Below are 16,675 nucleotides of genomic sequence, written 5' to 3'. Positions count from 1 at the left end.
AAACGTTATCCCTACAGACAAAAATCAGAGGATACAACTGACGATTTACTATAAAACCAGAAAAACGGCCAGCCTACTCATGAGAAACTCTCCAGACACAAAACAGAACGCTTTAAAAGAGACTAACGTCGTCTATGCCTTCAAATGCCCACTTGGGGACTGTAAGCTCCAAAAAACCCAGTATATAGGCAAGACAACAACATCTCTTTCTAGGCGTTTAACGATGCATAAACAACAGGGCTCCATTAAGGAACATATAATCTCTTCCCATAACCAAACCATCGCCAGAGAAATCCTAGTAAACAACACAGAAATCATCGATAGACACAGCGATAGCAGGCGGCTTGACGTTTGCGAGGCACTACACATCAAGAAGTCAACACCAGCAATCAACAGCCAATTATTGCACAACTATATTCTACCCACCTCAAGACTCCGCTCCAATATAGAAGCATCAAGAAATATGGACCAATAGGCTTTCTACAAACACTTCTATTCAATACCCATTGTTTCTGTTCTGTCTTGTGTTGATACTTTTAATACCCTATTAATATCCCCTAGTGTTCTGTCTTGTGTTAATGCCACATCACCCTTCCCACCTCACTCAAATGTAATGCCACATCACCCTTCCCACCTCACTCAAATGTAGATATAAAATCAGGGAAACGCAAGTTCTAATCAGTTGTGTATTTGTGAAGTCTTTGAAAATGTAATAAGTTTTACGAAACGCGCCCGTGTCGCGTCAGACTAGAAATAAAAATGAATTTTGGAGAAGTGATTTTTGATTTACCTCCAACAGTGAAGCGTAATGTACGAAAGATTGAGAAAATTCGTGTTAGAATTATTAATCTTACTTTTTCGGTCATATTTAATAATATATATATATATATATATATATATATATATATATATATATATATATATATATATATATATAATGCAAAATCAACTCCAAACATTGGATTCAAATTGGATAACTTTAGGCTCCCCCCCCCCCCACCAGTCACACGCTTTCGTGTGACTGGTGGGGGACTTTGGGTATGCAAATAGAACACTTAACAGTTATGTCACTTGGCAAGGCCGCCAGTTGACGTGGTTGTCAGTTTATTCTCCTTTCTCTCCTTGCTCTCTTTCGCTCCTCGCTGTCTTTCTCTCCTCTCGTTCTCTTGTCTCTCGTCTTTTCTTTTCCTTCTCTTCTTCCTGTCTTTCTCATCTCTCTCTCTCTCTCTCTCTCTCTCTCTCTCTCTCTCTCTCTCTCTCTCTCTCTCTCTCTCTCTCTCTCTCTCTCTCTCTCTCTCTCTCCCTCTCTCTCTCTCTCTCTCTCTCTCTCTCTCTCTCTCTCTCTCTCTCTCCCTCTCCCTCTCTCTCTCTCTCTCTCTCTCTCTCTCTCTCTCTCTCTCTCTCTCTCTCTCTCTCTCTCCCTCTCTCTCTCTCTCTCTCTCTCTCTCTCTCTCTCTCTCTCTCTCTCTCTCTCTCTCTCTCTCTCTCTCTCTCTCTCTCTCTATGCCTTCCAAAAGTCATATTAAATGCTCCAAGCACTGCTAATTTCTTACCACTTTTAATGAGACAAATTGTGGCTTACCATTTACTGAAGAGCGTGTAGTTGAGGGGGTTAGTGGACGCTTCGCCGACTCGCCAGGTAAGTGCTAATTAACCCAAACTGTCCTTCATTAAGTATTGGGGTCCAGGAAGGCATGTGTGTGAAGACTTCTCCTTTTCACACTGGGAGAAGTGTGTGAGGTGCGTTCAACACATTTAATAAAATACATGTTTATGTATTTATATCATCATACATGATATGCATGAAGGATGATACATGTATGAAGTAAAAATAAGAAAATATTTTTTTTTTTATGGGAAATGACTTAATTGAGCGTTTTCGCGTTAATCGACGTGTTTTGATCATGTGGTGTAATTTTGAAGATGTTTTCGTGAACACGAGAGTGTTCAAGTCATTTATTTTTTTAGGTTTTCCTTCGTGGTTATATATATTTTTTCCCGTTATTCATATATATATATATATATATATATATATATATATATATATATATATATATATATATATATATATATAAATAACTTTAGAACACTTTCCCACCAGGAGACTCGAACCCTAGCCAGCACAGAAGCCTTCCAGCAACTGGCATAACAGGTACGCCTTAACCTACTCGACCACCTGCTCAGACCTTTAAAAGAGATGGTAATTTCGGAGTATTTATACACTCCAAAGATCAACCACCTCCCAAGAGCACTAGAGCAAGTGAGGGGTCATTTTTACGTTTTTTTCATCAAGTCCCTGTTAATATGGGAGAACACTGTGTCTATGCTTAAGGCACAACTCTCCTAAACACGAGAGTGAAGTATACAAAGTATATATAAGTATGTATATATATATATATATATATATATATATATATATATATATATATAAATATATATATATATATATATATATATATATATATATATATATATATATATATATTATATATTATCAGAGAGAGACTACGACCCCGGTTGTGTTTGTAGGGACCCTCGACCTCGAAGAAGACGATATGCAGCATCCGGGGAAGTACCCTTGTGGGGCACCCTCGTACACTCTCATATTGTCTTCTCCTACCCCCCCCCCCCCTTTATATATTTTGTATTTTGTCATTTTATTTTATTTAATACTTCATTACACAAAAGGGTTACGACAGGGTACAAGTTACATGCAGGGTACAAGGCTACTTGTCTCAGGATGTAGAGTTCCTCCAACTCCTCAGATGGCGGGCAGGAATCATGGATGCAGTGAGCATTTCCTCTCTGGATCGCCACACTAAGGCGCTGGAAGAAGAAACTGGCTGCTCTAGGGGTCTCTAATTGTTTCAGTTATCTTAGAACCCAGCTCCTTAAAAAAAAACTAATAACACATTTACCCCAGGCACCGAGTGTCCCTGAGGCAATGGGAACACAATTGTAGTGGTGATCATGGATTTTTTGAGCTCTTGAGACCGAAAGAGCAGAGATCAACCCCCCCCGCAAGATCGACTAGGTGAATACAACTAGGTGAATACACACACACACACACACACACACACACACACACACACACACACACACACACACACACACACACACACACTGGTTGACAAATGGAATACATTAGGAAGAGATGTGGTGGAGGTTGACTCCATACACAGTTTCAAGTGTAGATATGATAGAGCCCAATAGGCTCAGGAACCTGTACACCTGTTGATTGAAGGTTGAGAGGCGGAACCAAAGAGCCAGAGCTCAACCCCCGCAAGCACAACTAGGTGAATTAGGTGAGTACACACACACACACACACACACAGCAATTACGTACAGCATCACCAATTTGCATATGGCAGGCGCAGTTCGCTAAAAGCTGTCAAGATCTTGTAGATCTCAGAGCATACAAGACGCCTGCCCGAGACCTGGGCAAGCCTGGCCGAGGCCTGGGCAAGCCTGGCCGAGGCCTGGGCAAGCCTGGCCGAGACGGACGTCACTGTAACTGGTGTGCTCTGAGGCGGCGGAGGCTCACCTGGTAAAGATTCACAGTGGTCGGGAAAATGACCTTAATGAACCAATCCACAAGGGGGTCTTGATTGAGGGTTCGAACCTGTATGCTGGATGTTCCCAGACGCCCTCTAGTCAACTGAACCACGACACGGTAAAATAATTGCAACCTGGGGGCTACTGCCCCCTTGAGGTTCGCGAGACTTCTACTGAAGACTAACCGGGGTTTTCACACAGTTCCCGCCATGCACTCGGGCTCTGTCAACCAGATACTTCTACCTCTGACCTACTTCAAGAAAGTAGGAGCGTCACAATTTGTAGTTACGTGTGACTTAATATGCTTGTCACACACACACACACACACACACACACACACACAATATGTGTGTGTCTCGGGACCAAAGAGCCAAAGCTCAACCCCCGCAAGCACAAATAGGTGAGTACACACACACTAGCAGCCACAAAAGCAACAGAGAAAAGCGTAATAACGCCACAAAAAAGATATATGGGCTCCTGAGGAGAAATCAGACACTCGCCTGTAATAGTGGAGCCGACCTGCCCAAGCCTCGGAGGACGGACTCTGCCACCATCAACGGCAGAATGGCGATATGTAAGAGCAGTGTCCACGAGTAAGGAAGCACGGACACGGACGCGGGGTGTGGCACGGACACGGACGCGGGGTGTTGTACGGACACGGACGCGGGGTGTTGTACGGACGCGGGGTGTTGCACGGACACGGACGCGGGGTGTTGCACGGACACGGACGCGGGGTGTTGTACGGAAAGAGTATGATAGCACCACACAAACACACAGTAATGATATCACGACAGTAACACAGTAGCAGTCAGAAAGTCTTTTATATAGTGACAGAATGTGGGTTTGGGAGATAAATCAGGGGCTTGTGAGATAAATCAAGGACTTGTGAGGTAAATCAGGGGCTTGTGAGATAAATCAAGGACTTGTGAGAGAAATCAAGGGCTTGTGAGAGAAATCAAGGGCTTGTGAGATAAATCAAGGACTTGTGAGATAAATCAAGGACTTGTGAGATAAATCAAGTTCTCGGGATTAGAAACAACGTCTTAAGAGAGAGTACAACGAGTCCCGGATCACCAATGTGGACCACTTGTAATATAATTACCGAAAATGGTCAGCTGTAACACAAACAAGGAGCAATTCAAGCTCAACAAGCCACAATGTTGGACCGAAAACAGGAGATGCTTTTTCCACCCCACAGGGTTATTAACCCATGGAACCGCCTACCCGCCGAAGTCGTAAATAACAAAATACTACTGAATTTTAAAATCCAGCTTGAAAAAAAAAATCATCGGGACGAATGAGATGGGGGTGCCTTTTGACAAGCCGCCAGCATCCTGTCCTTGTCGAGGCTACTAGAAACCCTCAGGTCTCAGGTAAATTCAGGAACAAAAAAAGTGACCGAATGCAGGCGATCTTGACTTGACTCACAAGACAAATCGACTTGAGAATGGTCCAGGATGGACCGAAACGTCGTCGTCCCTTCACCTTCTAGTGTGTTAGTCCCTAGTCCTTTCAGACTTCTCTTAAAGTGTGTTGTGATTCAACTTATAGACAATCTGCTAAAAAAAATATGCTTTTAGACTATCACAATATAATTGTGGTGGACCAAACTCTCACAAGTCAAGTCTGGCCTCGGGCCGGGCTTGGGGAGTAGAAGAACTCCCAGAACCCCATCAACCAGGTATATGTGGGCCTGCGGGCCGCTCCAAGCAACAGCCTGGTGGACCAAACTCTCACAAGTCAAGTCTGGCCTCGGGCCGGGCTTGGGGAGTGGAAGACCTCCCAGAACCCCATCAACCAGGTAAATATCTAGATAACTATCCAAGGAGGGTTTGAGGGAGGGAGGGTGTGGTTTCTCATGGTAATGGATTTGGTCTGAAATTGATTGACTGTTTAAGATTAAGCCACCCCAAGAGGTGGCACGGGCATGAATAGCTCGTAACTTGCTCTGAGAACGGGCTCCTGTTTACATACGTACAGAGTATTGCACAGTATTATATAGGATTATAAAGACTTAGACAGAATTATATAGGATTAGACAGGATTATACATGTTTACACAGAATTAGACAGGATTACGTAGGATTAGACAGGATACCTGGGGATTACCCAGGATTATATATGATTACCCAGGATTACACAATATGAGATTGTACAGGACTGCATTCAATTATAAAGGAATACATGGGATTGCAAGGGATTATACACGACTACATACGATTACATAGTATTACACAGGATTACATAGGATGATATAGAATTGCATAGGATTATAAGGAATATTGGAATAAAGTTAATTATATATATACGATTACTTACTAGTACATAGGATTGTATAGGATTATAAAGGTTTCTTAAGTGTGTATAATCATCTTTAATGTCATTGTGGTTAATACAATCTCCTGTAATTTATTCTAGAGTTCTAAGATCTGTAATTTATTCCAGAGTTCTGTTGTTGTTGTTGTTTAAGATTCGCTACTTGGAACAAAAAGTTCCAAGCAGCACGGGCTATGGTGAGCCCGTAGCTCTCCTTTGTGTTCAGAGATCTGTGATCTCCTGTAAGATATATTCTGGTGTTCTGTGTTCACGAGTGATCTCGTTTTCAGTGGATAAAGGAAATATTTGCTTGTTTGAACATTTATGTGGTTCGATTGAATTACTTTTGTTGCCTTATCACCGTATAGTTAGAAGCATTGTTTGAAATCAATCGCGTACGGATATGTGAACCGAGTAGGTAAACTGAGAGTTTACCTTAGTCAGGAAGTATGATCATAATAAGTTTAGCTTAGTCAAGCTCAGTTACAGCCTCCCTTGCTCCTGTGCCAGATAAGTCCACTACGGGCTCGCCATAGCCCGTGCTACTTGGTACTTTATGTTCAGAGTAGCTGAATCTAAAACAACAACAACAGCATCAACCTTTGTCAGGGACAATGTTCAGGACTAAAGTAGACTTGCGGGGTGGACTAAAATAGTATGGAAACTTTATTAACTTTCGAGAGATTGGTATAGGCCTTTATTAACCTTGAGAGGTCGATAAACCTTAATAACTCTCCAGAGGTTAATAGGCCTCTGTAACTCTCTTAGAAGTTGAAAAGCCTTAATAATCCTCCAGAGATTGATAGGTCTCAATAACCCCCTGCAGAAATTGATAGGCCTTAATAATTCTCCAGAGATTGATAGGTCTTAATAACCCTTGCAGAAGTTGATAGGCCATTATCATTCCAGAGAATGATATAGGCGTTAATAACCCTCCGTAGTTTGATAGGCATAATAAACCCCTCTAGAGGTTGATAGACCTCTAGCCCAACACCAAGATCAGTAAACCTCTATTCTGTGTAACACAATGTATGGTCCTTCTATCGGGGACAGGAAAGTCCCATAGGATTATCTAGGTTTCCTGAAGTTAAGTAACCACTACGTCCCTCCCTAGGATGAACCCGACAAAAGTTCATGCCAAGCTTCCGGGAACATATATATATATATATATATATATATATATATATATATATATATATATATATATATATATATATATATATATATATATATATATATATATATATATAATATAAAATACTGCTAGGTGTACAGAAGCATCAGGTGGAAGGAAACGCTCCCCAAAAGTGCCTACCCCCGAGAAACTACCCTGGAACCTCTTGGTCATGAGCAAGCTTTACTAGCCATTACCCTATATGACCCTGTAGGAAGATACCCTACATGTATACATGTATACCCTACATGCATTTACATGTAAGGCCCTATATGTAGATGTATACCTACATGTATTCTTTACAGAAAAGGTACTGATGAATAATTTGCATTCATTTCACACATTGTATTTTACACGTGCTAGTGGTTCAGTATTCAGTAGGGATTTGCAGTAATACATTAAAACAAATACTAATACAACTAGAATATAAATCGATAGTTTATTATAATCCCGCTGTCTCTGAATGTTTCGTTTTATTTCAAAAGGCTTCGAAGAATTTATTCTCAAAGTGCCCGGGGTAAGTAGACAACGTGTGACTGAGAGTGTTCCCTGCCTTCGTTTGACCCGCAAGGACCCGCAAGGAGCGATCAACAAACGCGAATTATCGCACTCTATAGAGGAGCCCGCAACGGTACCTAGTATATTGATCACGGCTCCATGTGGCGGAGGACATGCCAGGAGTCGCCGGCGCTAGGCTGTGTCGCGGTGTGGGGGTTGTTTTGGCGCCTATAGCCTCTTGTAAACCTCTTTCAAACCTCTTGTAAAGGTCTCTCAAAACCACCTCGGTGTTGACAGGAACCTGGGATGTTCTTTAGGTGGTGGTGTGCGAGGGGAGTGACACCATGATGCGAATATCAATGTGTGGAGGAGCTGAGACTAGGCTGTGACTGGAATGATTCTCCCCTTGTTGATCAGGCAGGGAGAAGCCTTAGCACGCGAGGGGGGAAGGAAGTATTATGCACGCTATGTATACCTGTGTATTGAACCCTGTAGGCCGTGAGCAGGCTTAACGTGATGGAATATACAATGAAAAGTATTGTTTGTTTACTTCCGAGTGTGAGGTGCTGTGTGCCGAACCAGCGCAAAAAATGGTTCTTCTCCGGCGAAGAAGCGGTTGTTTACGGTGGGGATGGTTATGAACTTACTCCACGAATTTGATAGATATGGTGAGAAAAGCACGACGATTATTGGGAAAGATGTGGTGATTATAATATAAGCTGAGGGAGCGTCGTTTGTGAGCAAGATGTGATGCATTGTCACAGAGGCTGGAGTGAAGGTGACCACTCCCTCACCTGTATTAGGTAAGTCTGCTTCCCCTCACCTGTACCACGTAAGTCTGCTCCCATCATCTGTACCAGGTAAGTCTGCTTCCCTTATCTGTACCAGGTGGGTTAGGTTAGGGTGTATTTACACCTAGAGGTGTACCCTGCTTCTCGGTGTATATACACTGAGTTTACTTTTGTCCTGGATTATATTATAGTATACTTGCTGGTTGGTCTGTAGGCTGTTGTGGTTAGCATATAATCAAAATAACCTTCCAAGTGTTGAGAGGTCACAAACCCGAAAACCAAATCAAACCTTTGTAGGCTGCTTACTCTTTCTTGATGTTTTCAAACTGATATAAATTTTGGCATTACAATAAATTAATTGGTGCCTAGTTGAGCAGATCTAGTTGAGTATCAAACGAACCATATCGGGACCATCGTGATTAACGATCGTTTGAGCACTGTGCTCCAGAGGTATACAGGAAAAGTTAACATTGTGGAGAAATGCCAGACAATTAAAACATTATCTAACAGCAAAGTTACAAACTAAATACGATATCCACTAACAACACAAGATTGTTCAACACTCTTAACATAACCTTACTGAAGCCAACATACTTACATAAGTGCTCCTCCACCTGCTAAGTAAGACTGGATGGAGAACCAGTAGACCAACCAGAGGCTTAAGAAGACCAAACCATACATCAGAAGATGGAGAAACGACAACGTTTCGGTCCGTCCTGGACCATTATCAAGTCATATGTCATCTGCAAACGAAAAACAAAAACATATTGAGAACTGTGACCGAATGTGGGGTTTGGTCATCATATCTTCAGCCACGTTATTGTGACTCATCGTCTGCTTAAGCCCCTGCAGGCATATCCCTGCTAAAAAAATATATATATATTGAGAAGTGTGTCCGACGCTTGCTTCATCAGCAGCTGTTTCCCAGGGCTGCTTCAAGTACGTTTATTGAGACAATAAAATACATCTCAAAGCGATAGAGTAGCTTAGGGCCATTTAGGGCTGGTGGACAGTATTAGGGAAGGTTTTATTAGGAGTTAATATGGCTAATAAGATTTAAATGTCCAGTTATGTACCAAACTGCGCCTCTGGCACCTAATGCTGTGTTTACATCGGTCGTAACATTATGTAATGTTAAGTATAGTTGTATTTAAGTCGACTTCATCTCATCTCGACTTCGTTATCATCTCAAGATAACCTCAAGACTTAAGTACGACTTAAGTTGCAACATTATGTAAGCAATACCATTACGTTTGTTACAATCCATTTTCCCGTTTAGATAATAGTTTTTGTAACTATGTGCACCATTGTACAAAGATTGTCGTTCTAAGCAGTTAGATAGTAGAACTTTGTACTATTCACTTTATAGTCGGAACAAATGAAGCTAACATACTTAAATCTTCCTAGGCCTAGTGTAGCAAACATTTGTACTATATTAGGCCTCAGATATCGTGTATTAGGCCTAGGAAGATTAGGTTAGGTTAGTTTAGTTTGTCTTTGAAACACAAGTAGAAAATAGTTTTCAATAGTTCCGATTTCTACTTTCTAATTTCGTTATATGTCGGCATATATACTATGGTCTTCAGAGTTACTATAAGTATTACCAAAACAGGAGGATAGGCTGTTTGTTAAGCATTAAAACTACCCTTGTTAAGCAATAACATTACCTTTGTTATGCAATAACATTACCTTTGTTATGCAATAACATTACCCTTGTTAAACAATAACATTACCTTTGTTATGCAATAGCATTATATTCATAACAGTAGTCTGCATCCACGAGTTTAATAATAATGGGTTATTGCAGAAACAAAGTTACCTTCTATGGTGTACTTCAGCAGGACTGCGTACTTGGCGGGTGGTAGTTTTCCCTGCTGGTGTGCTCTTTCTAACTGGGGACGGGCAGCCGGGAGGGGGAAAGGGGAAGGGAGGTTGCTGTGGAATGTAACGACTGCCTTGTAAAAGACTCTTCATTCGCTGTAATGAAGGTTCTGTTATGTAAATAGCAAGGTATGCCCTCTTTGTCTTGCTGTCTCGGTCTCTCTTGCTGCCTCTGTCTCTTTTGATGCCTCAGTCTCTTTTGATGCCTCTGTCTCTCTTGCTGCCTCTGTCTCTTTTGCTGCCTCCATTTTTCTTGCTGCCTCCATGTCTCTTGCTGCCTCCATCTCTCTTGCTGCCTCAATCTCTCTTGCTGCCTCCATCTCTCTTGCTGCCTCCATCTCTCTTGCTGCCTCCATCTCTCTTGCTGCCTCCATTTCTCTTGCTGCCTCCATGTCTCTTGCTGCCTCCATCTCTCTTGCTGCCTCAATCTCTCTTGCTGCCTCCATCTCTCTTGCTGCCTCCATCTCTCTTGCTGCCTCCATGTCTCTTGCTGCCTCCATCTCTCTTGCTGCCTCAATCTCTCTTGCTGCCTCCATCTCTCTTGCTGCCTCCATCTCTCTTGCTGCCTCCATCTCTCTTGCTGCCTCCATGTCTCTTGCTGCCTCCATGTCTCTTGCTGCCTCCATCTCTCTTGCTGCCTCAATCTCTCTTGCTGCCTCCATCTCTCTTGCTGCCTCCATCTCTCTTGCTGCCTCCATCTCTCTTGCTGCCTCCATGTCTCTTGCTGCCTCCATCTCTCTTGCTGCCTCCATCTCTCTTGCTGCCTCCATCTCTCTTGCTGCCTCCATCTCTCTTGCTGCCTCCATCTCTCTTGCTGCCTCCATCTCTCTTGCTGCCTCCATCTCTTTTGATGCCTCCTTCTCTCTTGCTGCCTCCATCTCTCTTGCTGCCTCCATCTCTCTTGCTGCCTCCATCTCTCTTGTTGCCTCCATGTCTCTTGCTGCCTCCATCTCTGTTGATGCCTCAATCTCTCTTGCTGCCTCCATCTCTCTTGCTGCCTCCATGTCTCTTGCTGCCTCCATCTCTCTTGCAGCCTCCATCTCTCTTGCTGCCTCAATCTCTCTTGCTGCCTCCATCTCTCTTGCTGCCTCAATCTCTCTTGCTGCCTCCATCTCTCTTGCTGCCTCCATCTCTCTTGCTGCCTCCATCTCTCTTGCTGCCTCCATCTCTCTTGCTGCCTCAATCTCTCTTGCTGCTTCCATCTCTCTTGCTGCCTCCATCTCTCTTGCTGCCTCCATCTCTCTTGCTGCCTCCATCTCTCTTGCTGCCTCAATCTCTCTTGCTGCCTCCATCTCTCTTGCTGCCTCAATCTCTCTTGCTGCTTCCATCTCTCTTGCTGCCTCAATCTCTCTTGCTGCCTCCATCTCTCTTGCTGCCTCCGTCTCTTCTTTATTCTCCTCCCTAACCCATCAGTTTTGACCCCCGTCTCCACCTCCTCTCCCAGACGCCAGCTCCATCACCTCTAATCCTCCATTCACCTCCTTACCTCCAAGTCGCCCTCAAGGTCCACCTTCTGCTCCAGGTCGTCCTCAGGTACACTGAATCTCCTGTAATTGCTCCTAGGTGCACGATTACCTGAAAATTTATCGACATTTTCTTCGGCATTCTTTTTTTCGTACTCGATGGCTTGGAATTTTTAAGGTTATTCGGCCCCGGAGTTTATATGCTGGGGTTTTCAAATTATTATTATTATGGCGGTGTTGAAGGAGTTGCGGTCTTGGTATGATTCTTGGCGCGCTGGCTCGGGAGGCGGGAGGGAATTTGGTATTAATTAAACTCGATGAAGATACCAAAGTGTTTCACGCTATGTGGGGATGTCCAGGGCTCATCTCGGGGTTTCGAGCGTAACTTTCCGAGCGTAACTGTGCACAATTAGATGCAAAAGGAATATACGTGTGTGTGTGTGTGTGTGTGTGTGTGTGTGTGTGTGTGTGTGTGTGTGTGTGTGTGTGTGTGTGTACTCGCCTATTTGTGTTTGCAGGATCGAGCATTGACTCTTGGATCCCGCCTTTCTAGCCATCGGTTGTTTACAGCAATGACTCCTGTCCCATTTCCCTATCATATCTAGTTTTAAAATTATGAATATAGTTTGCTTTCACAACCTGTTCCTTAAGTGCTTTCCATTTTCCCGCTACTCTCACGCTAAAGGAATACTTCCTGACATCTCTGTGACTCATCTGAGTTTCCAGTTTCCACCCATGTCCCCTCGTTCTGTTATTATTACGTGTGAATATTTCATCTGTTTATACTTTGTCAATTCCCCTGAGTATTTTGTGTGTGTGTGTGTGTGTGTGTGTGTGTGTGTGTGTGTGTGTGTGTGTGTGTGTGTGTGTGTGTGTGTGTGTATATGTGAGTGTGTGTATATGTGTATATGTGAGTGTGTGTGTGTATGTGTGTGTGTGTGTGTGTGTGTGTGTGTGTGTGTGTGTGTGTGTGTGTGTGTGTGTGTGTGTGTGTGTGTGTGTGTGTGTGTGTACTCGGGTAGTTGTGTTTGCGGGGGTTGAACTCTGGCTCTTTGGGACCGCCTCTTAACTTTCAATCAATCAACAGATTCCCCCCCCCCCCACACACACCCCACACCCATACACACACTCACACAGGAAGCAGCCCGTAGCAGCTGTCTAACTCCTAGGTACCTATTTACTGCTAGGTGAACAGGAGCATCAAGGTGAAAGAAATTCTCCCCATTTGTTTCCGCCTCCACCAGGGTCGAACCCGGAACCTCAGGACTACGAATCCCGAGCGCTGTCCACTCAGCTGTCAGGCCCCTGTCTAGGAACTACCCATACCAAACTTTGCACGCCAATTCCTGTGGGGTGCGTGCCCAACATAGTTTCGTCGGAGATGGTGGTAGTGAAACGAGTGCCGCTTGACACAGTGCCAATTGGAACCATACAACGCTTCTTGGAATTTCATAATAACTTGATATGCAATTAATATAATTTTGCTGATATTTTCTTTCATTTTGTGTTTCCTTATTATAATATCAAACATTATGCACTCATATCAGCAAAATTTTCCCAAAAATTCAAACTCATACTTTGCCTGTAAATAGCTAAAAACCAGTGGTGGTGGTATTATTATTATTATTATTATTATTATTATTTTCTACCACAGACGTGGCCACATATTTACAACCCTAACTAGCATATATACATTTTCTTCTGTCCTCCATGGACAGGGTGAAAGATTTGTCAAACCTACAGTTCAGAGATTTATTGAACCACCACAGAAGGTGATCGTAGTGCTTTTAAAATGTTAGCTACATACGTAAATACATAGATACACAGAATTATGAATGCATTAATGTGAATTTATAATGGTGAAATGTAATTCTGATCAGCTTTATACTTTATACACATATATATACACACACACAGTGGTGGTGGTGGAGGCCGGGGTTGCTGGTGGCCACTATCTCCTTCCCAGCCAGTCACCCTTTGCCTGGAGGGGCCTGCTGGGTTCGAGAGTGGTGTGAGGTATGTGGCGGACTGGTACCAGGTTTTGGTAGGAGAGAGAGGGAGAGTTTGGGAGACTTACGGACGGACATAGAAATAGGGTTTTCCTGGCCCATTGATTTATGCAAAATCCCAAACTGGGTTAGCCTAACAATGAAGATTGTAATACTTCACTGGGTGTTGTACCTGTTATCTTGTTAACGTTATTGTTGTTCTACCTGTTATCTTGTTAACGTTATTCTTGTTCTACCTGTTATCTTGTTTATCTTTCTGTTGTTTTAACTCTTATCTCGTTAACCTTCTGTTGCCCTATATGTGATTTTACTTATTATCTTTTCCCATTTCCTACCAATTATTCTACCTTTTAACAGGTATGATATCCTTCCTGTTACTGTTCCAGTTATCCTACCTGTTATCCTACCTGTTATTCTTCCTGTCCTGGTATACGACCTGCTATCCTTCCAACAATCTTCAAATATCGACTTTAATTTCCATAGACAATTGGAGGTATTCCATCCTCCCGATATTAGAGAGAGAATGATTGATTGACGAGAAACTGATTCAAATTCTTACGTCAATGTTTGACACCATTAAACCATCTCTGTCGTGTCAAAATCACATTATAAGCAGTTTCGTAATTGTATTTATCTTTCAAAATAATAGATCCATGAACAGTAAATGCATTAATGTGCAAATACTCAGCAAGTACTGTAGGTTTTAACTAAATAAAATATTGTTCAGTTCCCCCCCTCCACCCACCCAAAAATGTATACTAGGATTCCTGTATTGGTCACTCTGGAACAAGTTATTTTGACCAGATTGGGTAAACAATTTTGACCAGATTGGGTAAACAATGAGTCGCTTTGTTTATGTTTTTGCAGGTGCGAGGGGGTGAAAGGAAGCGACTGCGTCAGTATTGTGAAATACAGGGACACGTGTGTGTTTGACAAATGGCTTTTAATCAAAACTATTTTTTTGTGCGTATGTGCCAACTTGCCAGTTTTGTTAAAAGGTGATGTATTAGATGTTGGTATATATGAGATAATGTTTGTCCAAAGTTAGAGGGGCAGTTGCATGGGGGGGGTAGCCTCACCCAAATTGGCAGAGGGAATGGTTTGGGGTACGGGATGAACATAGGATGGTCAAAATGGCCAGAATTCAAAATGGAACAGCGTGCCGGGATCACATTCAGGACCCCACGACGATTTTTTGCACTGCCCGCTGGCTACAGGGTTAAAGATTTTTAAAATTATGTTGTTCTCACTAGTTAAACTGTAGCCACAGATTTCAATATATGTTGGTACAGTTTAATTAACTGGAACAACCGAACAGCCGAATGCGCTTTCAGCAAGTTCCTCAATTCCTAAGTTCTCATGACGGCTAGGCATATGCTGGATATTCTGTCTTGAAGAAAGTCGAATGTAACTGCTGTCTGTTGAAAGCTGGCTAAGTGTGTTTGACATGTACTGCTTCGCCTATGTCAAATATTCTGTTCTCGTTGTATCTGTCGATTATTTCAGTGTCGTCTGGATATCGTTAGTGATATTCTGGTCGTGTGGGGGGAGCGGGGAGCATTGCTGGTCGTGTGGGGGGAGCGTGGAGCCTTGCTGGTCGTGTGGGGGGAGCGTGGAGCCTTGCTGGTCGTGTGGGGGAGCGTGGAGCCTTGCTGGTCGTGTGGGGGGAGCGTGGAGCCTTGCTGGTCGTGTGGGGGAGCGTGGAGCCTTGCTGGTCGTGTGGGGAGCGTGGAGCCTTGCTGGTCGTGTGGGGGGAGCGTGGAGCCTTGCTGGTCGTGTGGGGGGAGCGTGGAGCCTTGCTGGTCGTGTGGGGGAGCGTGGAGCCTTGCTGGTCGTGTGGGGGAGCGTGCAGCCTTGCTGGTCGTGCATTGACCGTTGCCTTGAAGTAATCGACAGGTACAAAGATAACGGAAGATTAGACATTGGCGAAGCACCACATGTCACACTCAACCAGTTAACAATCAGCCAGATAACAGTCGGTTACATTTTATATGCTAACCAGAGTACACACAAACCAGAGTACACAACAACCAGAGTACACGCTAACCAGAGTACACACAAACCAGAGTACACAACAACCAGAGTACACGCTAACCAGAGTACACACAAATCAGAGTACACAACAACCAGAGTACACGCTAACCAGAGTACACGCTACCCAGAGTACATGCTACCCCGAGTATACACCAACCAGAGAACATGCTACCAAGAGTACACACCAACCAGAGTACACACTACCCAGAGTACAAACCAACCAGAGTACACACCAACCAGAGTACACACCAACCAGAGTACAAACCAACCAGAGTGCACACTACCCAGAGAACAAACCAACCAGAGTACACACCAACCAGAGTACATGCTACCCAGAGTACATACTACCCAAAGTACACACTAACCAGAGTACACACCAACCAGAGAACATGCTACCCAGAGTACACACCAACCAGAGAACATGCTACCCAGAGTACACACCAACCAGAGTACATGCTACCTAGAGTACACACCAACCAGAGAACATGCTACCCAGAGTACATGCTACCCCGAGTATACACCAACCAGAGTACATGCTACCCAGAGTACACACCAACCAGAGAACATGCTACCCAGAGTACACACTACCCAGAGTACACACTACCCAGAGTACACACCAACCAGAGTACACACTACCCAGAGTACACACCAACCAGAGTACACACTACCCAGAGTACACACCAACCAGAGTACACATCAACCAGAGTACACGCCAACCAGAGTACACACTACTCAGAGTACGCACCAACCAGAGTACACACCAACCAGAGTACACACCAACCAGAGTACACACTACCCAGAGTACGCACCAACCAGAGCACACACCAACCAGAGTACACACTACCCAGAGTACGCACCAACCAGAGTACACACCAACCAGAGTACACACTACCCAGAGTACGCACCAACCAGAGCACACACCAACCAGAGTACACACCAACCAGAGTACACACTA

General features: G+C 43.6%; 2 protein-coding genes across 4 annotated transcripts in view; one reads left to right on the top strand and one right to left on the bottom strand.

Annotated features, from left to right (window-relative positions):
• Positions 1 to 16,675, top strand: part of LOC123766158 (organic cation transporter protein) — a 79,922-nt gene that overhangs the window by 11,443 nt on the left and 51,804 nt on the right. The window contains exon 1 of one of the 3 annotated variants that reach the window (XM_069333876.1): positions 7,715 to 8,345. The exons of the other annotated variants lie outside the window; for them this stretch is intronic. The gene's annotated coding sequence lies outside the window, so the exon portion shown is untranslated. Of the gene's footprint in view, positions 1 to 7,714; positions 8,346 to 16,675 lie in introns of those variants that run through there. 3 annotated transcript variants of the gene reach the window in all.
• Positions 10,328 to 11,578, bottom strand: LOC138369897 (uncharacterized abhydrolase domain-containing protein DDB_G0269086-like). The gene has a single exon (XM_069333644.1). It carries the CDS (start codon positions 11,576 to 11,578, stop codon positions 10,328 to 10,330), a length of 1,251 nt encoding a protein of 416 aa, XP_069189745.1.

This window comes from Procambarus clarkii, chromosome 30 (genome assembly GCF_040958095.1).
Source record: "Procambarus clarkii isolate CNS0578487 chromosome 30, FALCON_Pclarkii_2.0, whole genome shotgun sequence".
In the NCBI taxonomy this organism is placed as follows: domain Eukaryota; kingdom Metazoa; phylum Arthropoda; class Malacostraca; order Decapoda; family Cambaridae; genus Procambarus; species Procambarus clarkii.
This window is presented reverse-complemented; position numbering and strand designations above follow the sequence as displayed.